This window comes from Polypterus senegalus, chromosome 4 (genome assembly GCF_016835505.1).
Source record: "Polypterus senegalus isolate Bchr_013 chromosome 4, ASM1683550v1, whole genome shotgun sequence".
Classification (NCBI taxonomy): domain Eukaryota; kingdom Metazoa; phylum Chordata; class Cladistia; order Polypteriformes; family Polypteridae; genus Polypterus; species Polypterus senegalus.
The window spans coordinates 29,004,701-29,031,560 of NC_053157.1; the positions used below are offsets into that span (position 1 = coordinate 29,004,701).

At 39.0% G+C, this 26,860-nt stretch overlaps 1 protein-coding gene across 2 annotated transcripts in view; it reads right to left on the reverse strand.

The window, feature by feature from the left end:
• Positions 1-26,860, reverse strand: part of myo5b (myosin VB) — a 537,981-nt gene that overhangs the window by 41,141 nt on the left and 469,980 nt on the right. The window contains exons 29-32 of one of the 2 annotated variants that reach the window (XM_039750391.1): positions 25,487-25,581; positions 19,367-19,444; positions 10,087-10,285; positions 3,112-3,205 (exon numbers count right to left, since the gene is read on the reverse strand). In XM_039750391.1, coding sequence (XP_039606325.1) covers positions 3,112-3,205; positions 10,087-10,285; positions 19,367-19,444; positions 25,487-25,581 — 466 coding nt within the window. The remainder of the gene's footprint in view (positions 1-3,111; positions 3,206-10,086; positions 10,286-19,366; positions 19,445-25,486; positions 25,582-26,860) is intronic. The other variant, XM_039750392.1, reaches the window with a different exon arrangement.

The window sequence follows — 26,860 nt, forward strand, 5'->3', positions numbered from 1 at the left end:
CAGAGTTGAGGTAATGGCCATTTTAGTGGCTGTCGCTCCTGGCACTGTTGATGTAAATTTTAGAGTACAAATAGCTGAGCATATCGTACCCTAACAGAACGCTTTTTCTACTCATGTTGTACTGTCAATTTTTAACCTTTTGAACTCAGCAAGCCAGTTTCTCAGCCAGCTACCCAGCAGTATTTACCTGAAAGGTTGGTAGAACGGCCCACCTATTACCATAACCCTGGTGGCCTGAATAACTAAATCTTGCAGACCACAGAAAATGAGTCAAATTTCTGAAAGGCCGCTACATCTTTCTGTCATCATAACCAAGCTGGTTGGAATACCAGCCTTCACTATGTTAGACTATGCACATAATATACTGTTGTCTAGTTATGCTCTTGCGCTACTTATACATGTTACGCTGCTGCTTTTTTTGCAGCAGGTCAGTTTTGTTTTTTCTCATAGATTTCAAGAGAATACAGGACTGATTTCAGTTGTAGTTTAGCATGGGGTCAACTCAAAACAGGAGATGCTTTGTGAGTGCAGAGAAGTACAAGCAGGCAAAGACAGCTTTTGTCCTTTTGCTCCTTGGGAGGCTTCTTTCCTTCTTGAGCTCACCTTAGGACATCTGTGTAATGGTGTAACACCCCAGTCAAACTCTCTACCTGCCATTGTCCTCAGAGCAGGTTGCACTGCACCCGAGGGAGTTTGGGTGCTTGCCGGCAGAAGTGAGAGCCCTACTGCGAAGGAGAGACATGTTTCAATTGATTGGAAGACATTGAAAATTATGTGAAGTGTTCTTGTTCACTGTGATCAAAGAAGGTAAAAGCCATGTGAAGTTTTCCTGTTCATTGCTCCTGGCACTAGAAGGTGTCTTGAAGTGTGTCACTCAAAAGTGCATGAAAATGATAAAAATGGCAAGACTGAAAGTGACACAGGTTGTTCAAAAGTATCAATCTGTTGTTATAACATTGTGGCTCATCATCATATTAACATTATATAATAAAATTAGCATTTTATAAATCAAAATGGGCGGCATGGTGGCGCAGTGGGTAGCGCTGCTGCCTCGCAGTTAGGAGACCCGGGTTCACTTGCCAGGACCTCCCTGCGTGGAGTTTGCTTGTTCTCCCCGTGTCTGCGTGGGTTTCCTCCGGGTACTCCGGTTTCCTCCCACAGTTCAAAGACATGCAGGTTAGGTGCACTGGCGACCCTAAATTGTCCCTAGTGTGTGGGTGTGGGTGTACCCTGCGGCGGGCTGGCGCAGTGGCGTAGCTAGGGGCGGGTGGAGGGGGCAGTCTGCCCTGGGTGGCACATTTTTGGGGGCGGCATTATTGGCCAAAAGGCTCAGTACAATTTGTGTGTAAGCAGCAGGGTTCGGAAAAATATCACTCATGAATGAAAAAAGTCAAAGTCTCTAATTTTTAACTAGAAATGCTTGCAAAATAATGTTCAGACTGTCCTTTTGCATCAGACACAGCAGTTGAAATTTATGAGGCAATGACAAAAATAAACATAAACATTACACCGATAATAATTTCTAGAAGGATAAACAACAAATTTACAATTTATAATTTCATTTCATTATTAATCCGAATGCGTTCTTGCTCTGCGCAGAAAACATCCCCACCTATTACTTGTACCCTACTTTGGTTCTGGTTTTCATAGCATAATTAAACTAATAATTAGAACACGGCTTATCAGTGCGTCTATACTATATTCTTGTCTAGTTGATGCTTAAAAATGTATATAAAAAATAATTGCTGTTTCTTTATATATGAATAACTCTATGCAAAATGTATCTTAATTTTCCTCTATATGTAATTTAAATTTTCTATTTAAATAGTTTAACATATTCAGATATGTTGGAGGGTGGCAAATTGAAGCCCCGCCTCGAGAAGCACGAACTCGAGCTATGCCACTGGGTTGACGCCCTGCAAGGGATTTGTTCCTGCCTTGTGCTGGCTAGGATTGGCTCCAGCAGACCCCTGTGAACCTGTGTTAGGATATAGCAGGTTGGACACTGACTGACTAAATCAAAATATTTGTTTTTCAAAATAGTTAAAAATTGCTGGGGAGGCTAGGGTTATAGTACCAAAATATTGTGGAGGACAGGCTTCAAAGGGTTAAGGCACACTGCAGAAACAAGTATCAGGTTTATTTAATTTGTACACCAAGTGCCAAGGTGTTTTTCCTCACCTACTTTTTCTCCAATCACGTCCACCATCACTTAGTTTTACACCTCATTCTGTTGAAACTCCATCTTTACCAGCCTTAACTAACTTGTGTTGGCATCTCTAGCAGAGACTCACAAAATGCATATGACAACTCACAGAAAGCAGCCTGCTGATGACTGGACAACAGACTAACCTACACAGGTAGCATTGGTAATTGCGAGATTATTATTAGATTGGTTTAAAGGTATCCAAAGTCAAAAAAATTGGGAGTGGTCTCCCCTAGATTTTCTTGTATGCTCAGGTATGGGGATGGATATTTGAGGAGTAAACTGCAAGACAATGATTATATTTTTATATTATGTACATTAAAGAACCATCAACAACAAATCAAATCAAATTAATAATATATTGAACCATTATTATAAAAGTAAAATTGAATAATCAGATTCTGCAGCTGCATGAATAAAAAAGTACCACTTCTGGTTAGCGGAAATAGCTCAACCGTTGATAGAAATCTATGTTTTGTACCTAATACTTGTATGCATAATGTGTTTTTTTTTAGTGAAAGCGTACTCAAGTTATCGTGTTGACATACACACACACACAGACAGTCGCACAGACATAATTCCAAAAATGGTACTTCAGATTCATGGAGGTCTAAAATGCAGAGATTCATCAAAATCTCGAGGTTAAATTTTTACGATTATAATACTTTCCCTATATGAGAAAGTAAACAAAAGTTTTGTAATTTTCTATGAGATTGTTGCTGCTTTAATAAAATTGAACTGCCGGCTTTAAATATTTTTGAGTTTAAAATTACTATATAGTGGAAAGGTGACCTGTTGACAATAATCAGTTTTGACTAATATCCATGCTGCTTAGAGACTTGGAGTTTTACAATACATTCAAGAAGAGAGCAAGTTGTGCTGGGTACAATAAACAATAATCTCACCTTCGAGTTCCTGTACTTTCTTCATATAAATTCTCAACTGCTTTTTCAGTTTCTTTTCATTTTTTTCTAATTTTTCAACCAATTCTTTAAGGTCCTGGCGTCAAAATAAAAAATAACAGAAGTTACTACTCAAAACTTAAAAAATATTTGAAAGTCTCAATTATGTGTAACTGCTTAAAAGAATAAGACTTTGCTTCAATAACAATCTTAAATAAACCATTCCTGGATTCATTTTCTTTTTCTTTTCATTTCCTTCCCTCTATGCCTTCACAGTGTCAGGAAAACAAACTAATTGCCAAGTGTTATCAGATAATTGGATAGTCACTATATTACTTTTTCATTATGAAAAACATTCGAACATTAGAGTAATTCAGTGGCTCTCAAACTCAGTCTTACGGACTCCATGTGGCCAACCAACTCTTGTTTTTAATTGGGCTCCTAACCTAATTAAGCAAGCAGTTAGACAGAAAGAACTTCATTTGCCCCCAGGAGGAAATCTGGCTTTTAACAGTTGCTCGATAAATAAATATGATTATATTATGAAAAACAACAAACCTCTTCTCAAATACACAACAGAATTACTAACTGAACAGAGGAAAAAAAAAAAAAACAACTTCTGTCTTGGCTAAATATAAAGAAAGGCATTCACAGTCACAGTGAGGCATTATGAAGGTACAAAGAACCCCAGTGGTAATTCTTGACACACTTCTGCTGAATGATTTGTTGGTGGAAAGTCCTCACTGTTAGTGTGTCAGGAGTCTCTTAGAATATAATATATACTGTACATCTGGAGACAACCATGAGGGAATTCTTATTAAATGTGGGTAGGAGCAATTAGATGGTTCACCGAGCATCACATTTCTAAGCTAATCCAACAACTCATGAAGGTGGAGCTCAAAGTAGGGGCGGAGATTTAAGCAGCAAAGAGCAATTGCGCTCTGCTCAGCACTGTCCCACCGATAGCAAATCTATGGTTATAATTGTTAAAAAACTTCCATGGTCGAAAAGTTTCCCGAAAACAACCCTGCTAAACAAATAAACGTGTGCTGTTTATTTACTACTTTTGCTTGTCCAAGAGTATACAAAGAATCCAAAAAGCTCAGATATTTCTGATGGAGTTGCTGGAAACAGTACAAGCAATTGCTGTAGTTACTGTCTGAAAGACCAACTGCATAAACCTCATATCCTACCATTAAGCTTAAAAATCTTTTAGCCTATTCTAAGCAATGAATAATTAACAAAAGTTAAACAAACACATATTTACATAATACAGTAGTTGAAAATAAGAGACATGTCTATAATCGAAAAAGGTCACAGGATGCTGCACCCAGTGGGGGGGTGCACACTCCCTGGGAATACAGTGGTGTGAAAAACTATTTGCCCCCTTCCTGATTTCTTATTCTTTTGCATGTTTGTCACACAAAATGTTTCTGATCATCAAACACATTTAACCATTAGTCAAATATAACACAAGTAAACACAAAATGCAGTTTTTAAATGATGGTTTTTATTATTAGGGAGAAAAAAAATCCAAACCTACATGGCCCTGTGTGAAAAAGTAATTGCCCCCTGAACCTAATAACTGGTTGGGCCACCCTTAGCAGCAATAACTGCAATCAAGCGTTGGCGATAACTTGCAATGAGTCTTTTACAGCGCTCTGGAGGAATTTTGGCCCACTCATCTTTGCAGAATTGTTGTAATTCAGCTTTATTTGAGGGTTTTCTAGCATGAGCCGCCTTTTTAAGGTCATGCCATAGCATCTCAATTGGATTCAGGTCAGGACTTTGACTAGGCCACTCCAAAGTCTTCATTTTGTTTTTCTTCAGCCATTCAGAGGTGGATTTGCTGGTGTGTTTTGGGTCATTGTCCTGTTGCAGCACCAAGATCGCTTCAGGTTGAGTTGACGAACAGATGGCCGGACATTCTTCTTCAGGATTTTTGGTAGACAGTAGAATTCATGGTTCCATCTATCACAGCAAGCCTTCCAGGTCCTGAAGCAGCAAAACAACCCCAGACCATCACACTACCACCACCATATTTTACTGTTGGTATGATGTTCTTTTTCTGAAATGCTGTGTTCCTTTTACGCCAGATGTAACGGGACATTTGTCTTCCAAAAAGTTCAACTTTTGTCTCATCAGTCCACAAGGTATTTTCCCAAAAGTCTTGGCAATCATTGAGATGTTTCTTAGCAAAATTGAGACGAGCCCTAATGTTCTTTTGCTTAACAGTGGTTTGCGTCTTGGAAATCTGCCATGCAGGCCGTTTTTGCCCAGTCTCTTTCTTATGGTGGAGTCGTGAACACTGACCTTAATTGAGGCAAGTGAGGCCTGCAGTTCTTTAGACGTTGTCCTGGGGTCTTTTGTGACCTCTCAGATGAGTCGTCTCTGCACTCTTGGGGTAATTTTGGTCGGCCGGCCACTCCTGGGAAGGTTCACCACTGTTCCATGTTTTTGCCATTTGTGGATAATGGCTCTCACTGTGGTTCGCTGGAGTCCCAAAGCTTTAGAAATGGCTTTATAACCTTTACCAGACTGATAGATCTCAATTACTTCTGTTCTCATTTGTTCCTGAATTTCTTTGGATCTTGGCATGATGTCTAGCTTTTGAGGTGCTTTTGGTCTACTTCTGTGTGTCAGGCAGCTCCTATTTAAGTGATTTCTTGATTGAAACAGGTGTGGCAGTAATCAGGCCTGGGGGTGGCTACGGAAATTGAACTCAGGTGTGATACACCACAGGTAGGTTATTTTTTAACAAGGGGCAATTACTTTTTCACACAGGGCCATGTAGGTTTGGATTTTTTCTCCCTAAATAATAAAACCATCATTTAAAAACTGCATTTTGTGTTTACTTGTGTTATATTTGACTAATGGTTAAATGTGTTTGATGATCAGAAACATTTTGTGTGACAAACATGCAAAAGAATAAGAAATCAGGAAGGGGGCAAATAGTTTTTCACACCACTGTATGTTCATTAGAGACTGCACCTTATACTAAACCAAAAGCATATATATAATCTATTGTCCAGAAATCTCATGCATTTCTGTAACAAAAAATTCAGAAAAAAATATCAGGTATACCCATATTATCCAGGAGACACCATGCAAAATTATTTTGATGTAAGATCAATACTTTCCAAGATACAGCCAATTTTGTGAGGGGAGAGGGTGTGACGATGTGGGTTCTGGCTCCACACTCCCTTTGCTATTGGAAGCACTCGAACCCAACACCGTCGATAATGTTGCCGAGTGAGCTAGTCAATGGAGGCAAATTAAGCATCTGAGCAAGGGGAAGGTAAAAAGTGCAAAAGTGCTTTTATTTAAAACAGTCAACAAATCAAAAACAGTGTTCAAATAAATAGTGCAGTTCTTCATATTCATTAAATAAATAATCCATAAAAAGAACACGTGGAGGTTAAAACCATTGGAAAAATCAATAAATAGAAAAAACAATCCTTAAAATCGTGAGGTTAAAATCTTCTCTTGGAAGCAGTCTTAAAACACTAACAAAATCCGGTGCCTATTTTCTATATGCGTCTCACCTGCTAATCCCGTTTGGGCATCGCAGCAGGCAAGACGCTCTCTGCAGCTGCCCTCCTGAAACACACGCACGAGACTGGAGACCTCCCGATCCCTGGCTTCGGTATGGCACTCATCCCAGTCCCGGAGAACTTGGTTTCCCACAACGGCCAGGTCGCTCACGTTGGGGATTCCCACCACCAAGTCTCCCGACTTCGCTGCCTTTCCATGGCCTCTCCACGGCCAGTCGCCTTCCCTGGTCACTCCCGCTACCTGATCGCTCAGCGGGAGCGACATCAACACCAACACGTGGGTGTCGGCCTAACACCCAGCTTCCATGCAGCTGTCCACGAGCGCTCGATCGTGCGCTCACCACACTCACGCACCGCCCGCTTCTTCTCCTGCTCCCGGTAACCTCCGTCCTCTCCTTTACTTCTTTCTCTCTCTCCATTTCTTTTTCCCTCCGAACGTTTCTTTCTTCCCCCCTTTAAAACCGACTCGCGCTTCTTTTTAAAATGACGAGGGCCACAGCAGCTGCAGCATTAGCCGAGGGACAATCATGAATGTGGGCAGTTCCTCACCTGTGCACTAGGTGAGAAACGCCCACACCCTACGGATCGCCCCACGGCTCGCTATGGCCCAACGTCCCCTCACTAAGCCGCGAGCACAATGATTATTTATTTAAAAATGGCCTTTACTCAACGAGCTGTGGACCCATAACACCACAGAGGGGTTTCAAATTTGACACAGCTTTATATTTTTCATCAATTTTACAAGACCATATCTCAAGAACTAAACTGCCCAGCAGGCTCAGATTTTGCATTCTTGTACCTTTGTAGGTATAGTATGTAATGAAATTAAAATGTTTGGTCTAGGAGACACACTTTGGTAACAGCAGACCTTCTAAAATGGAAACAAAAAATATTTTTCACCTTTGGCATTGCTATGCTTAGGCTTTCAGAAAGCATACATCTACAGTAACTGATACAGCCTTCTGAAATGATTTTCCATGTTTAGATACCTACTCAGGGCTTTTCAGAAGGTTAGAAACCATTAAGAAACAGCATAAGAGTTTGACCAGCAAACCCCTCAGATGTGAGAAAACCATTTTGGGTCTAATTTGCAGACCAGCTTAATGCACTGTGGGAATGTCCAGACATACTGTATTTAAAATATTTTTTCCTGTATCCTGCATTGTCCCTTCTTTCTCAAAAACAAGTCTTGCTTTTCTTATGTGAATCTTTCATTTTTATTTTCTATTCTAAACATGGGTTAAATTTACATTTGTCAGTAATGATAATCATCAAGTTCTTCATTACTAACTTGGGTATAGGATTAGTGGGAAAAAAAAAAATCACCAAAGGCACATTAAGTCCAACACATGAACAGAAGCTGCTTGATTAATCATTAAATACAACACTAGTTATAATGAAATGTTAACATCTTGGTATTGAAGCAGCAGGAATGCAACCCATTTCATTTCTGTTTCAATCGAAGTACAGAGTGTAGGACTCTGTGTCTTTGAGATCAAGATGGTACTGTAGCCTCCCACTGACTGTTGTAGGTGCACTAAGCAGTGCAATGACACACTGTAATGGCTCCCAACAAATATTATCTCTAGATGGCCAATGGAAAGACTGTTCAGAATAGTTTGGATGCATTAAACATATCAGGAAGTCCGATTCAGCTTCACTCTCGTCACGAATCACACCAGTCCAACATTTGTCATCATACATGCACCCAACACAGCCACCAATAGGACACTGGTCTAATGTCAGAGAGTGTGATTGTCACAGGGCTGGATCTCAGCTGCTGCTTCAGTAGTGAATATTCGGACAGTTAATTGACTGCCATCACCAGACACCTGGCTGACTTTGAGTTTTCCATCTTCTGTAGGGATGTAACGGTGGCATTCTCAGGTACCGGGTACTCTTTTGGCCTTGGAGAATTGCATTCTCTGCTCAGCAACACAAGATAGGACTTTGCCATTTGATATGAAAAAGGTCTGACATTTGTGATAACTTACTGATTGAAAACTCAATGATTAAAATTATTGACACATGGCACATTCAATCCATGTATAGGATGGGAAATAAACATGAAAGATTTACATAAGAAAAGTAAGGTTTGTATTTTGAAAAAGAAGGGATAATGTTGAATAAATGAAAAATATGTTTAAAATGATCTGCACATACTCACATGTGGTTAGGTTGCTCTGCAAATGAAATCCAAAATTATTTTTGGATCGGAGAGCTCTGCCGTTCAGACCCTGATACAGTTACGTTCCAGTTTATTGCTTTTCAGAAAGCCTATACAGTTATCTGAAGTCTATGTGGGTTACAAATAAGCGTTTCTCAGGCCTAAACATAGCTAAGCCAAAAACTCAAATTAAATTTTGAACATTTTCAAGGTGTTGTTTTCACCATGCAGGGTCATCTGGACCAAATGTTTGAATTTCATCACATACTATACCAAATAATGTACCAGCGTGCAAAGTCTGAGCCTGCTCGGTGGTTTAGTTCTTGAGCTATGAACTTGTGAAATTTGGTGAATAAAATGAGACTGGATAAAATTAACAACCCCCTGGCCTCGGTAAACTAGCTGTGTATCTTGGAAAGTATTGATCTTACATCAAAAACATTTTACAGGGGGTCTCCTGACGAACATGGGGACATCTGGTAGTTTTCCCAGAATTTTCTGAATCTGAAGTGCATGGGCCATTGGTTGATTTGATATGGAATGAAATAAAATATTGCATTCTTCAAAGTTGGAAGAAAACATAACACTAAAGAAAGAATACTCTTAGCTTCTTTTAATATCAGCTGGACACTCACAACAATACTATTTTCGAAGGAGAGCTACTGGCAAAAGCATGCAGTCAGGTCTGGCCTGCTTCGAGGGAGTGCGAAGGCATGTTTCCTAGGTACAGGCAGGAGCGATCTCCTCCATCTGTCCGTAGGTAAGCTCTAATGTTCAGTGCAGTTGCCAGGGCTTTATACTTTTCTCACTGTCTTTGTTTCCAAAATAAGAACATGCATTTGCCAAACATGGGCTACAATCTTTTACTGGCGTAAGGTGAGTGTAAATAGCACCAGCATATTGACCATAAACTGACCATCAGACCACAGGATACACCTCCTCTCTTTTAACAGCCTGCCTGAGTTGTCTCTGCTTGCCTCTTCCCATCTTCCTGTCAGTTGCTTACATGGCAATAATGGTTTGCATAGTTTAGATATTCTCATTCATGGCCTTAGTTTTGTATAAAATCATGTATTATGGGATAAACCTCACAGATCACTTGACACACTTCAAATATTTGGCTACAGACACTTATGCTGTACATGCAACAATGCATTCTAGAAATCACAGTGCAGTCATGAGAGCCCAGAAATGAGACAATAAATAATTATAAAAGAAGCTGAATTATGGGATGGCACTAGTGCAATGATGCCTCACCAAGTTTTCATTCGTGAGACGTGTGATCTCCTGCTGAATGCTGAACTCCACTTGCGCCTCCGGCGAGAGCTGCAGAGTCTGAGCCAGGAGCTCCTGCCGCCTTTCCACCTCATCTTTAAGCCCGTCGATCTGAGCGTGCAGTGCCTCCAATTCCTCCTTGTGCTGCATGCTCTGAGACTGCAACTGGGCTTCCAAAAGTCTAAGGCAAAGCAAGCAAAGAAGTTAATGAGTGCAGCAACTTCAAAGAAACTTACTAATGAGATATATAATATCTGCCAGTACTTGAAGGGACTTTTTAAGAAATACTTACCAACTATATATTTAAAATAATTAAATGGTGCCAGGGCGGCACGGTGGCGCAGTGAGTAGCGCTGCTGCCTCGCAGTTAGGAGACCAGGGTTCGCTTCCCGGTTCCTCCCTGCGTGTAGTTTGCATGTTCTCCCTGTGTCTGTGTGGGTTTCCTCCCACAGTCCAAAGACATGCAGATTAGGTGCATTGGCGATTCTAAATTGTTCCTAGCGTGTGCTGGTGCCCTGCCCGGGGTTTGTTTCCTGCCTTGCGCCCTGTGTTGGCTGGGATTTGCTCCAGCAGACCCCCGTGACCCTGTAGTTAGGATATAGCGGGCTAAATAATGGATGGATGGATAAATACAGTGGGATGCAAAAGTTTGGGCAACCTTGTTAATAGTCATTATTTTCCTGTATAAATCGTTGGTTGTTACGATAAAAAATGTCAGTTAAATGTATCATATAGGAGACACACACAGTGATATTTGAGAAGTGAAATGAAGTTTATTGGATTTACAGAAAGTGTGCAATAATTGTTCAAACAAAATCAGGCAGGTGCATAAATTTGGGCACCGATGTCATTTTATTGATTCCTAAACTTTTAGAACTAATTATTGGAACTCAAATTGGCTTGGTAAGCTCAGTGACCCCTGACCTACATACACAGGTGAATCCTATAATGAGAAAGAGTATTTAAGGGGGTCAATTGTAAGTTTCCCTCCTCCTTTAATTTTCTCTGAAGAGTAGCAACATGGGGGTCACAAAACAACTCTCAAATGACCTGAAGACAAAGATTGTTCACCATCATGGTTTAGGGAAGGATACAGAAAGCTGTCCCAGAGATTTAAGCTGTCTGTTTCCACAGTTAGGAACATATTGAGGAAATGGAAGACCACAGGCTCAGTTCAAGTTAAGGCTCAAGTGGCAGACCAAGAAAGATTTTGGATAGACAGAAGTGACGAATGGTGAGAACAGTCAGAGTCAACCCACAGACCAGCACCAAAGACCTACAACATCATCTTGCAGCAGATGGAGTCACTGTGCATCGTTCAACCATTCGGCGCACTTTACACAAGGAGATGCTGTATGTGAGAGTGATGCAGAGGAAGCCTTTTCTCGCCCACAGCACAAACAGAGCCGCTTGAGGTCTGCTCAAGCACATTTGGACAAGCCAGCTTCATTTTGGAATAAGGTGCTGTGGACTGATGAAACTAAAATTGAGTTATTTGGGCATAACAAGGGGCGTTATGCATGGAGGAAAAAGAACACAGCATTCCAAGAAAAACACCTGCTACCTACAGTAAAATATGGTGGTGGTTCCATCATGCTGTGGGGCTGTGTGGCCAGTGCAGGGACTGGGAATCTTGTCAAAGTTGAGGGACGCATGGATTCCACTCAGTATCAGCAGATTCTGGAGACCAATGTCCAGGAATCAGTGACAAAGCTGAAGCTGCGGCGGGCTGGATCTTTCAACAAGACAACGACCCGAAACACTGCTCAAAATCCAGTAAGGCATTCATGCAGAGGAACAAGTACAACGTTCTGGAATGGCCATCTCAGTCCCCAGACCTGAATATAATTGAAAATCTGTGGTGTGAGTTAAAGAGAGCTGTCCATGCTCGGAAGCCATCAAACCTGAATGAACTAGAGATGTTTTGTAAAGAGGAATGGTCCAAAATACCTTCAACCACAATCCAGACTCTCATTGGAACCTACAGGAAGCGTTTAGAGGCTGTAATTTCTGCAAAAGGCGGATCTACTAAATATTGATTTCATTTCTTTTTTGTGGAGCCCAAATTTATGCACCTGCCTGATTTTGTTTGAACAATTATTGCACACTGTCTGTAAATCCAATAAACTTCATTTCACTTCTCAAATATCACTGTGTGTGTCTCCTATATGATATATTTAACTGACATTTTTTATCGTAACAACCAAGGATTTATACAGGAAAATAATGACTATTAACAAGGTTGCCCAAACTTTTGCATCCCACTGTAGTGCCAAACATGATCCAGGAGAAATACAATGTCATTAACGAGTCATAAGAAAATTCTGAATATTTTATTTACAGGAAGCCAAGGACAGAAAGATGTATTGAATGTAATATGAAGAAGAATGTACAACAGTATAAAGGTTAAAACCAACAGCAATAGGAAAAAGCAGCTGCCATCATTGAGCACAAATATCAGGAACTTTATATTGCCAGTGGTCAAGCCAAAGAAGTGCTCCACACGCTCAAGTCAATCATCTTATCTGAATAATCAGTGGTCACTGATGCCAGAGCCCATCCTGGCAGTACTGGGTACAAGACTGGAATTAAGCATGGATTAGTCCATGGCAGGCCCCACTCATGCATACACCCACCCAGGGCCAATCTGAACTGGCAGTTAACTTAATATACACATCTTTGGGTATGTGGAAGGAAAAGCCAGAATACTAAGAGGAAAAACCACACAGACACAAGCAGAACATGCAAACTCCACACACACACACACACACACACACAATATCTGGGCTTGGGAATAGAGAGCAGGACGTCGGTTCCTTGGTGGAACATCACCAGGGAAGATCCTCATCACTTGGTGATGTCTATGAATCACAGCCTTCATGCAGCCATTGCTAACAAGGAATATGCAACAAAGTGCTAAATATGACTTCTTTCATAGACCTGCCATTGCTGTGTCCTAAACATTATGGTGCCCTGAAATGGTGGGACCATGTAGAAAAAGTGGTGTCATTTCTATAAGGTGTGATTGAAATGTATGCAAATCCCCTTAAATGAAAGTCTGCCATGTGCACTTTAATCACAATGTCTGAATTGTGTGATGTGTAATTTTCAACTGTGGAGCAGAGGGGGAAATCAAGAAAAAGGTGTCTTTGTCCTAAACATTACAGAGAGCACCATACTTTTATTTATTAAACATTTCTGTAATAACAATGATTAATATTCAGAAATAACAGTGTTAATAGAATGTAATTACTTCTATTTGGGTCCATAAAATATATGTTTTTAATTGCATTTCAAAATCATAGAATCAAGTAGTTTAAAAACGTAGCCCAAATAGCCTTGCAATGGGTGAAATGGCTTTCATAAACAGCAGACTCCAACTCAAGTGATGTACAAAATGCACTGAGTGGTGTGCGATTGATAGTTGTGGATAGTTTATGGCTAGCTGTAGTTCATATTTCTTAAATTCCTGATGGACAGTTGAAACTTACAGTGTCACCTCCCTGTGAGCGTGCAGGCCGTCGATGTGGCAGTGACTTCTCACCACTGCATGTGCCTCTACTGACATTTCAATAATCATAATAATTTGCTTTGCTGTCAGGAGTGGCTATTGGACATGTAAAAAGAGGAACATATACAAAATGCACAAATTGAAATAGCCTCTGTCTAGGCGAGTTTAAAAAAGTAAATAAATGAGAGATTGTACGGACGGTTGCTCTGTTTCAAGGCTGATGATTTTATGAATTTCCTAATGTTTTTAATTTGGGGGGATTTTGAAATGTAAAATTTGTGTATGGCATACTCTATTCGAGATATCTAAATGAAAATGGAACTTTTTCAGCAGATTTCCACAATTCAAAAACATGAGTCCATTGAAAGTCATGCGGACGGATAAATAGACACACATGACGACAACAATAGGTGGCTTTACATTTTATGGAAATGCACCTAAAAAAACAGTGTAATGGATTTAAAAGACAGGCTTTCTCTCTTACTCTTCAGCATGGTTTTGCATGAGAGTTTATAGGGTTAACAATCTGGAAATGAAAAGCTTACATCAAGACTAAAGAATTTAAACATATAAACAAATTGATGCTTTGTGTTTACAGCAATACCTAAATTAATCAATTACATTTATTCAACACTTTTCTAACCTACTTAAAGAACTTTACATTGCCAGTGGGGAGAAATTTCAACCACTACTAACATGCAGAATCCACCAAGATAATGTGACGGCAGCCATTTATACACCAATACACTCGCCACATATTAGCTGTTAAGTGATGAAGGAGTACGAGAGATAGTTAGCCAGTAAGGGACATGGGATGGTTAGGAGGCCACAATGTCCAGCACCATGGTGGGCAATTTACCAAGATGTTGGAAAATACCCTACTCATTTCCAAAGACACCTAGGGATATTTTATGAACACAGAGACTCAGGACCTCAGTTTTATGTCTCATCCAAAGGACACCACCAGTTTTACAGTGGGAACCGGGTCATTGGGATCCACACACAGAACACAACGTAAGTGCCTCCTGATGGCTCCAAAAACACCTCTTCCAGTAGCAACCCAAGCTTTTCCTAGTTGGGCCCACACATCCTTAGCTTCATGTGGATTACCTGTTCTTAAATGCATGTAGTATGAATGCTGGCACAGACACACACTTTATTACATATGTTTGCCCCATTCTGTGTTGAGATCTGGGACCAAATACTGGTAATATGTTCTGCATGTTGTGTCTTTTTTTACTATAATTCTGAATACAAATACGTGACTATTCTGCTCCCTGCCTCTGAGCTCATTCAAGCCCTGGTCTTTACCTACTTACTGATTTGTCATTTCAACAGAATTACCCTCTTAATGTTCACTTAGATTTTTGCCCTCAAAAAGTCAGTGAAGAGCTGATCTCTTAATTTGGAGAGGTAACTGCACAGTACAAGTCCTTTGTTTTATATTCACACATACCCTTATTTCTTGCTTACGTAATTCTGACATAAAAATTCCCCCTCACCACCTGGAATTTGAATGTTTGCATAGTTCATATACTGAGAGTGGTATAGGGGCAGGGTCCAAATGAAGACTGTCTGCCTATTAAATGTTTACTCCTCTTGTTTCTTGTAACCCATGGAGTTTAAGGGTAGTGTTACTCGCTATCTGATGTGTTGCCAACCACTTAGCAGGGACACAGAAGTCTAGCAAACTGAGTGCCATTGATGTATAAAGGCATGTAAAGGTGAACCTCTGGTCACACTTTGCTCATTTGATTTATCACTTTTCATCACTGAGTTTTGCTGGCTGCTACACTTTCACAATACATGGATATTTTGAGCCAACCCATTATTTTAATTTTACAAAGTGAAATCCCCTTTGGGAAGTAAACAGCTAAAAAGTACACCATCTTCCAGTAAAGAAATGGCAGCTGTAGGAAAATAAGCATCAGTAGCTATAACACAGCAGAACACAATAAGGGAATAACTGCTTAGAGAGGAATGATATTAAAGTTGCTTTTGATCAAGAAGATCCACATCTGTTCCTTTTGCATTCTTTAAGCATTCTGCTTTTGCATATGAAAAAATGCAGATTGATGGGACAATAGTACCATTAAAATTCACAGCCAAGCTTTGCCTCCAGTGAATATGAGATTCAGAACTTGCAAGACATTTTTTTGCACTTAAGCTAAAAGGAGTTCAGTATGGTAATGTATATGAAAATTTTAAGAAGGTAGAGGATGAAAGTAAGAAAAATGCTTTAAGCTAAAATGTCTTTTGATTTCAGGCTGAAGTGCCAGCTCATGCAACATGCTGTCAAAATAAAATGAAATGAAAATCTACCACACAGAAGACAAATTGGGTGACTCTAACTAGGTATACCTCCAAATTTTAGCAGTACTGATCAGAATATAAGACAGTAAGCTTTCAAGAGAAGTTACACAGTATACAGAAAGAGGACAAAACACACACTGAACCTTCCTAAAGAAAAGATTCAACATAAAAGAAGCAGATAATTCACTCTGGCCGGGGTGACCCAAAGTCCTGTATTTCACAAGACAGTCGCGCATAGCACCCTCGATTTATGTGTCCCAGCTTTTTGTTAAACATTTTTTTTTCAACCACAGGGGCAGCACTAGTATTTTTGCCACCTTAAGTGAAACTATAAAATTCACATCTAAATCTTATATATCTCTGCACTTACCTAGGGCATTATGTTTTTTCAGGAATATATGCTTTTTCAGAGATCCTGCCTTGGTGTTTTCAGTGCTGAGATGCTTGTGTGGTTTTGTATTTTTGATCAAAGAGCTGGGGGTGGGGTGTTTTGAGGGTCACCCTTGGTCTTTTTCATGGGTGGAGAGATATGTATATTTCTATTAATGATGTGATGGGGGTGTGAAGTGCAGAGTTATGCACATTTCTACTCAATGGAAGGTAGGAGGGGTACAAAAAATGCTGCCCCCTGGATTAAATCAATTAGAGATTTGTACAAAGATAATGTGTTTTCATCCTACAAACAACTGCACTTCAAATTTAACTTCCCATCAATTTTTCCACTATTTCCACATTAGAAACTTTGCTAAACAAAATCTGTCCAATTTTCCTAACCTCCTTGATCAGTCTTGAGGACTCAGACAGCATTTCTGTAATATATAAAAACATTTTAAAGTCTTTCCTTTCAAAAATCCCATAGTACAGTGGGGAAAGGATCTCTTAACTCAGCATTTCAGAAAAGGAGTCTTCTCCTTTTTCAAGATGGCTGTAAAGTCATGATATGACCATAGAAGGCCAAAACTGGACAAATGTATCAAAAATAAAGAAAGCAAAGAGCATGGAAACAAGTGTATCCAGCTGAGACATCGGTCACCAAAGTGGCACCCCAAAGCAGTGACAAGCATATGATACTCAAAGGATATGTTGTTCACCCTTTAGTTATTATGGTGCAGTTATGCCTCTCAATAAATCTGAATCCTCCTCTTCCTCATGCCTCTGTGCTCATTCAAGCTCTGGTCTTTACCTACTGACTAATTTGGCATTTCAAAAGAAGTTCCCTCTTAATATTCTCTTAGATTTGCTTTCTTTCATTTGAATTGCACACAATATTGTTAATGAGGCCTTATCAATCCATTTTATATATTTTACACCTTAAACCTCTCTTAGTTTGTGCTTGACATATCCTGTTAGTCTTCCAAATGACTTCTGTCCACTGCCCGGATGTGGACATATGACAAGTCCATTATCACCCCCAAGTCCTTCTCATAAGCAGTACTTTCAAGTCTCAAACCTCCCATTTGTGTATTCAAATCTAACATTTTTATTTTAATTTGTGGAATGCTTTACATCTATTGGCATTTATTAAAACTAACCTTTAAATATTACTACCCTTGGACAACTCTAAATAATCTCCTCTTAAAGAAGTAAATGACTTGTGGGTAAATGCAGACAGAGGCTGTTTATCTGTTCTCATCCTCTTAGATATGAGTGCCGCATTTGATCCCATTGATCATAATATTCTTAGAAATCACCTTAGTCAATGGGTGGGCCTCTCTGGCAGTGTCTTAAATTGGTTTGAATCCTTACCTGGCAGGTAGAAAATTCTTTGTTAGTTGTGGTAATTACACCTCAAAGACACATGATATTCTATAAGGTGTTCCACAAGGCTCTATCCTGGGTCTGCTGCTCTTTTCAATTTACATGCTTCCGTTAGGTCAGATAATCTCGGGGCATAGCGTGAGCTACCACAACAATGCTGATGACACACAGCTGTATTTATCAATAGCACCTGATGACCCTGACTCTCTTGATTCACTGACACAATGTCTTACTTGTGTTTCTGAATGGAGGAGTAGTAATTTTCTGAAACTAAATAAGGAGAAAACAGAAATTTTAGTGATTGGCAAAAATGGATATAATGAGGTTATTAGAAATAAACTTGATCCATTAGGGTTAAAAGTCAAGATGGAGGTAAAGAATTTAGGGGTAACTATTGACTCTGACCTGAATTTTAAATTACATATTAATCAGATCACTAGGACAGCATTTTTCCACTTAAAAAATATAGCAAAAGTTAGACATCTTATAACATTGCAAGATGCTGAGAAATTAGTTCACGCTTTTGGGATTACTGTAATGCACTCCTCTCAGGACCACCCAAAAAAGACATCAATTGATTGCAACTAGTGCAGAATGGAGCCATCGGACCTTACTTTTATTCTATGTTAATTAGTGTTCCCTAATTTTAATTATTTATTTTGTCTTTTATCTCTTTCTTCTTCATGTAAACCACTTTGAACTATATTTTTTGTATGAAAATGTGCTATATAAATAAATGTTGTTGTTGTTAAGTTTTGGAGCCATTTCAGATTATCTAAAACTGGAAAAAGGGGTCTTGTCCATAGTTTTACTTAGTAAATGTGTTCATGGACTCTGCTGTTGTCTACCACAAAAGTGGACAGCTTTGTGAGACGTGACATCAGAAATATTTTGGATGTTCCAAAGTATAAAGACTCACGATTGACTAGTACTAAAGCAACTCAAAAAAAAAAAGAAAACCAACTAAAATATTAGGTGTACTGTATATCGGTAACAACTTCGCAAATGCATTTTGACATATAGTAGACTTCTGAATAGCATTTTGACTTTGGTCATAGGTTTTGAAAGGTAAAAACTGATAAAGTAAGAACTTAGCTTTAGGTTTGGGCTCTGAATTCTGGGAAACATTTTGGTTCTGTGTTAATGTGCATACGACGTATAAAGGTTAGCCAGTCAGACTTTTTGGTTTATCCTAAAAACAACCACTCTTCCTGACTCTGCCACCGTAATTCCCTTAAGGTCTATTTAAATTAAAAAATGAACCTAATGTTGTGTTCTGAAGTGGACACCAAGACGAGTAATGCAAATAGCTGGGCGAATCGTCACCCGCATGACAAAAGTCACCATTAACTTTGAGTCTCCCTGCTTTTGAAATCTACAACCTTGCAAATTCAGTAAAACAGCAATAAGGCATGATAGGAAACTATTCTAAATACTTAATAAATTTAACTCGGCACACCATGTGGATTACTTCTCTGCATAAAAGTCAGTGTTACTTCCATGAACTAAACACCATTTTTGCATTACTGGCAGGCATCGATTACACTACAATACTGTAGTAAATTACAGCAGACAGCTAAGGACAGAATTTTGTGAAAAACCACTGCCTGTACCACCATAGCCAAGGTGCAAGTGAAAATAAAACAGAAATGCAACCCAAGAACAAAAGAAAGTAATAACCTGGCAACTTGCTTTAAACCCTGATAGGCCAGACCAAGCTCCCCATCTTCATTCAAGTATCCCCAGTCTTGTGACTTGCTGGAAACCAAGATGAGAGAAGGAGAAAGAGAGAGAGAGAGAAAGAGAAAGAGAGATTGGGAAAGGAAGATAAAATTCATCAAATGAAGGCAGAGGAAAGGAATACAAAAGCAAGGTCAGCTGATCAGAAAAAAAGAAATCACAAAGCAACTTTCCTGCATTAAGTGGAGTCACAGTGAATCAAGGAGGCCATGGGGTGTTTTCGGTTTTTATCATGAGCTTCACCAGGCTTTAAGTGGTCCTAACAATGGTAACAATATTCACTTAATAACTTAAAACGTTTTAAGCATCCATTGACTGCAGGAAAGCTAACTTTTCCAAAGAGTAAGAAAATTTCGTCTGTACAGTCAAACCACATAAAAGATCTTTATGTTCTAAATTGTTTGGCAGGTTTTGGATTTATGATATAATCAAGATAAGAGTACTGATAAATTATGGCAGATATGCCTTACATTTTTATTTATTCATGTTCAATCTAATTTTATTGTCATTGGTGGTCAATTCACTGAAACAATATTTAGGGTACATTAGAAATTATAATGTCTGTTTGGCAAGTGTAGCACTGGCATTAAGCATATTTATTCCTTTAGCTTTATTTTCTAAAGTAGGATAAATAAATGTGTTGGCCTCCTTCACCCAGGTGAACCACTTTAGTTGGTGAACAAGACAATATTTAAACATTAAGTGAACTCAGTGCTAAATCAGCCCTACTAGCATAAAAGATGCATGCTGACATACTGAGATCAGGGCTGCAGTTACATGAACTACTGTCAGAAGGAGACTTGACCCAATTTGTTGTCTTGAGCCTTGAGCTCTTTGTCTTTCCAAAGGTGATATGGCTATCAGTCTTCATGGCCATCGCAAGATAGTAGGATGGCTACGGACTGCTCCTGCCTCAGAGGGTCCAGGGCCCGGAAAAACTTCACAAATAGTAATTCTTTATGATATAATATAAACTAGTAAGAGTAACAAGACTTCAGAACATTTGATTTTTTTTTTTTAACAATATAGTGTTCAGTATAGCATACAGCATTTGCAATAACAATTAAAAAGAGTAAAAATCACTCTTAAATTTCTAAAAATAAGTAAATAAGGAAAAAATATTAATTTTTCTGCACTAACATCTAAATGGCCTGTGAAGAAGTATTCTTGAAACCCCCCAATTATCAAGGAGGGATTTCACATACTGATGTTTTAGCTATAAATAGCAATGGGCACAGTGCCACTTGCTCATTGATTTTTTTTCCCCCAGAAAATACTTCTTATACTGTACTAAATAATCACTGTAATAAATAAATGCTTGGTTGTTGCTGTAGGTTTGTCCATAACCTTTAATATTATACGAGTGACAGAGGTAGAGAATCTTGGGTAAAAATTTCCCATCCACATTGCTCAATTCAAAATCACGGCAGGCACCAGCATTTGATAGTGAACACCAATCCATCATAGGAACACAAGTCCACAAATGCCAAACTTTCTCACACCAGAGCCAATTTAGTGCATCTGATTGATCTAACATGAAGTTTTGGGGATATAATTGAGAAAAATTGGAGTAAATAATTAAATATGTGGACACAGAGAGAGCAGGTAAGCTCCATGCAAACAGCCAAATCTCTGGGGTTGTGCGGGAGCAGCAACTTATTATAGAAAAAAGCTTATTTTTGCTTCATTGTTGTAATACCAATAATGCTAGAATATTAAAATAATGTCAATCTGATCTTTTATTTATGGCGGCACGGTGGCGCAGTGGGTAGCGCCGCTGTCTCGTAGTTAGGAGACCCAGTTTTGCTTCCCAGGTCCTCCCTGCGTGGAGTTTGCATGTTCTCCCTGTGTCTGCGTGGGTTTCCTCCCACACTTCAAAGACATGCAGGTTAGGTGCATTGGCGATTCTAAATTGTCCATAGTGTGTGCTTGGTGTGTGGGTGTGTGTGTACGCACCCTATGGTGGGCTGGCGCCCTGCCCGGGATTTATTTCCTGCCTTGCACCCTGTGTTGGCTGGGATTGGCTCCCGCAGGCCCACCTGACCCTGTAGTTAGGATATAGCGGGTTGGATAATGGACGGATGATCTTTTATTTGGCTGATTTCTTTCTCCAAGGTGACTTACACGATTGAGAAACATTTGATTACATTTCATTTCTTTTTCCAACTGGAACACAGGCAGATGAAGTGACTTGCTCGAGGTCACACAGTGTCAGTAGTCGAATCTGAACCCACAACCTTTGGTTCTGAAGTCCAGCGCCTTATCTACTACACCACACTGCCTGGACACACACTGACTGTTTAGAGAAATCTAGTAATGCGCTTTCAGGCTCAAAATAATCTTGCTGTGCTGAGAAAAATTATAGTAATAACAGTTCAGTAGGTGGATATTGTTAAAGAAGGATTAGTAAAATGTATGTTGGAAAAGTATTAGATAACAATCATATAACTGCTAATTTAAACTAAATTGATGCACTAGAAAAGTTAGTTTTCCTATTCTGTGAATTATCAGTACTTTTTTAATTTGTTGTGCGCTTTGCACATTCTTCTCTTACCTGAGTGATTGTTTTCTTATGTGCACTCCAGTTTTACTTCCATTTGCAAAAGGCAGACATGTCACAGGTATGCTGATTAGTGACTCTAAACTGGTTTAATACGCAGGGCTGTCTTACCAGCATCATAGGCCCCTGGGCAAAGTAGTGCACTGGGGCCCCTGTTTTTATAGCAAAACAGAAACATTGTGGGCACCTAGCCAGTGCCCATGGTGCCCATATGACCCTGCAATACAAATGACTCTGTGCCTGATAATGCCAGGAAAGATGCCATCTCAGGAAATCCATGAACTTGGATTAGTGGGCTACAAAATGGATAGATACATGGACAGAAATCTGTTCACAATTTAGTTGTAAAGCACTCATAATGGAATAAGCCATAAAAGAAGAGATTGAGACTTATCACACACCCCAAGTATGTCCTGGTATGGCCTGTGCTTCATTCTTTAAATTTCTGTATTGATCAGTTGGTTTATAAGATACTGTATTGCAATCTCGTAAAGCCCTTTATGTTTGCACATGTTGTGTAATAAATACTGAGTGACTGATCAATGCTGAAGCAATTTAAAATGCAAACTGAATGTTAGATAAATAATAAATAAAAGGCTGCTGACAAGTCATCAAAGAGACTGAAAGACAGGAATCCTTACAGTCCAAAGTGGTTAAAAAGCCAAATGCCAATGAATATTTTAGCCAGCTTTTTTTGAAACCTAACCATGGTGTAAAACAATTTGTCAAAAAATCTAGCACTTTAATATATATCTTATATATAAACGTCTACATGTGGAAGTGTGTGTATCTGTCCGTTCAGCCTGGAAGTGCGAGGCTACAGCATGAAGCTCAAAGAAAGCAACTCTGTCGTCAAAGAGAAACTGCCGCGAGAAGAGAAACTTGCTTAGCCGATGATAGACAATGGAGGCGAGCATGTCGGCTCCATGGTTTCTAGGAGCTCAGGCTTTTTACAGCAGGGGCTCATATATACACACAGCAAAAAATGCTTATGCAAAATTTAGACAAAAAAAATTTAAATGGGAGTTATTTTGCTTTTATTTAGCAAAAAAATCTGTCAATGGGGTAAGCAAAATTTACTTGACAAAATTTCTTAAAGTAAGCTAAATAATTGTAAATACAGATTATTTGATAAGTCAATAATTCTTATAATAAGGAAAACAAGATTTAATGTCATGATATAAATACTTTTCCACTTGCTTAGATTTAATTTTTTCCAGTGTATATATATATATATATATATATATATATATATATATATATATATATATATATATATATATATATATATATATATATATATATATATATATATATATATTACTCTCTAACAATAAAATGCAAAGAAGCTATATAAGCCAGTCTCGGTGGATATTGATGACTTATAAGATCAGAGAAGGCCTTCTGTTAAGTGCTGTGCTCTGGCTATCTGTGACAGGGAGTGGAAGAATTGACCGGAGTAGGCCAGGTGTGTAGGACACCAATTATTCTATAAGCCTTCCTAGACCGGAAGGGTCAAATACATTTATGACGCTGATAGAGAAGCAGGTTTGAAAAGGCAGAGGTGTATCAAGTGCGACAAGACTGGACTTATATTAGGCAAAACACCTCTGTTTCATCCATGTAGATGGCCATACTTTTTCTGCCATTTACCATCCTTAGGAGAGTGGCCCTTTCTGCTGCCCTATGCTGACGGCATGCTGGATCAGGGGCTATGCTGGACTAATCAAGACATTAACACAGGTACTTAGGTTGCAATAATATTATTATCACAGATGTTTATTTTTGTTTATATTGTAAATAAATGGAAATCTTAATTTAATGTATGCATAAATATATGTGTAACCTTCTCTCCTCCCTGTTCTGGTACTTTATCTTGTTGTCTGAGGTCATAGATATTAAAGGTGGTATAACATATCTAAGAGGGCTATAGCAGGGATTTGTTGCACTTTGTTATGGTCTATGCAATAAAGAATACAACAGAAAACAGGGTAACCCTAAGACCCTACCACAGCAAAACAGAAGAACGTGTATTTATACATCCTTCTTCAGTTATCAAACCTATCTAAACATCATGAAAATGACTTTTGTTTTCGTCTTAAATGGGCTTCCTCATCAATGTTTTGAATAAAGTCGACCTATTTTCTGAAACCACAGCGATTCTGTAACATACTACAACTGTATTATCTTCAACAATAAAAAGGATTTACATCTAAAAATAGAGCTTTGCAATCCAGTCAAAGCCTTAATATGGTACTGAAGGGACCCATTCTCCTAGAATGCACTGCAATGTGGGCAGGACACGTTCCACAAACATTTTAAAGTTCTTAAATTGCTTGTAGAAGTGGTATGCGTGCATGCATTTCAGTAGGAAAAGTTGTACCCAAATGCAGGGGTCACTTACGTATGGGACAGCAGAGTTTCTAACATGAAGAGATAAAAGGAAGATAAAGGTCACATTTGCCCTTGACCTTACCCCTTTCCTAGTGCAATTTTTATATATGTATCATCTATTAGTGCATTTAAGGCACACATCGTATCATTTCCTGTTTCCTATTCTAATGTAATTTTGCTTTATTACTTACTTTCATCAGATTTTTATTTTTCATCTTATGTCTCATGATCCAGGTCCTTACTGCCTTATTCAATTAGCTGCCCCCTATTAGTTAGTTCTCAGACTGTTAAATGGACATTATCAGCAGGTTAAGTGATCTAGTCACGTTAACACATGAGTCATTTGCCAGAATCAAATCACTGACTATGTACTTTAAAGTCTAGTGGGTAAAGTTTAGGTACAGGAATCAGTAAATCGAAAAAAGAATAATGTTTCATTTCATATTTCTTTCATCTTTTACCCTTCCTTAAATGCCTTGTTGTCCATAATGTGCATGAGAACTCTTGCCAGTCATTTAATTGCTACTCATGACCCTCTTAAAGTCTGACTTAGCCTCAATGAGTAGTCAATGACCATACCCTAACAGGGTGAAAATGACCATTTAATAAACTGATAACAGAGAGAGACCTCATACAAGACACAAAACATATTTATTTTCAGAAGTAATCTATAAGTAATCAATATATTTTCTGATGATCCCTCCATTCTATACCCATCTATCACTTTAGACTTTGTCATTTGTCAATACTGTGATGTGTGCAACTATTAGGAAACATCCTTCTCTTACTCTTCTACTGTTTTCGCCACATTTGTTAAATTTAATTCAATATACAGCTAAATAGTCCAAGTTCTCTTACCAAATATCCTGGAATTCCATTTAAATACTGCCAAATGTGCAAACAGAATTTGGTCAGCTTTGAATTTTACGCTCAGTTTAACAGTTTCAGTACTACAAGTATTGCCTATATTCCCATTTCAGCCTTGTCAGAATAAAAATAATCTTTATTTGACAAAAAAATCTAATAAAGTGAACAAAGTAGGTGGAGGCTAAGGACACGAATCAGAAACTTACAGTAACAAAACCCTCACTTATCGAAGAACTTACTTCTTTGTCTCACAGATGTTCTCATATGACTCAATGGACTCATCTCCATCCAGGTGTTTGATACCATTGTTCCATTCTGGTATCCTATTACCTTCCTGGAATTGAACACATTTGCAAATAATTATTCCATTGTGTACACAGATAGACAGCAAGTGGTTAAAATATGAATGTCAACTGCTTACTTATTTAAACACTGATATATAATAAAGTTATTTAAACAGGTAAAATGCATGCAAAATTGACAACTTCATTAATAACTTTGCTTTCATGCATGGAATTGAAACCTTGAAAAGAAAAGGAAAAAAATCAGATGTGAGCGTCAGTAGGCTTTGCGCCCTAGGAACCAAGTTACCTGAACTATTCTGTAACATTTCAGTAATTATTTACCGCTCTGATGCTGATCTTTCTGATCATAAAATAGGTCATTACGATAGCAATTGACAAGAAGAATTCATAATTAATTGCAGAATTATGGTATTTGAGGGTTCCTCTAGAATGTCTCTCTTTCTCTTGTACGATTTGGCTCCAAAACTAATCAGCAAATTGTCATTTCATAACAGCTTTAAGTTTCGAGTTTGGTATTTTTCCATCCAGCCTTTTTAGTTCTAGACTGTCCTCAATAAACTGTGACACACAGACAGACACACACCCATCATCGAGATATCAGTGTTTTCAGTATCAGGGGACCTTAAAACGATGAGATCCATTGAACATCGGTGATCAAAATTTTGACGAATCTAAAGATTTCGCTTCTCCCCCATTGATGATAGGTTATGGTGGTGGAGGGCGTAAAGCAAAAATACATTTTAACATGTTTGGAGTTGGGAGGCACGGTGGCGCAGTGGTAGCGCTGCTGCCTCGCAGTTAGGAGACCCGGGTTCGCTTCCCGGGTCCTCCCTGCGTGGAGTTTGCATGTTCTCCCCGTGTCTGCGTGGGTTTCCTCCGGGTGCTCCGGTTACCTCCCACAGTCCAAAGACATGCCGGTTAGGTGGATTGGCGATTCTAAATTGGCCCTAGTGTGTGCTTGGTGTGTGGGTGTGTTTGTGTGGGTCCTGCAGTGGGTTGGCACCCGGCCCGGGATTGGTTTCTGCCTTGTGCCCTGTGTTGGCTGGGATTGGCTCCAGCAGACCCCCGTGACCCTGTATTCGGATTCAGCGGGAAAATGGATGGATGGATGTTTGGAGTTAATATACCCATTTTTTCTACTTCTTTTAACACCCACCTCCATGCCTCAACTTTGGAAGACATCTTTATTTCTTTGTGTGTACATTTTTGTCTAAATACATCATTACTATGATCCTTCCACTTTTACTTTGCTTCATATCTCTTCGATTTACCCCACTTTCCCTAACAGATCACTTCAAATTTACATTT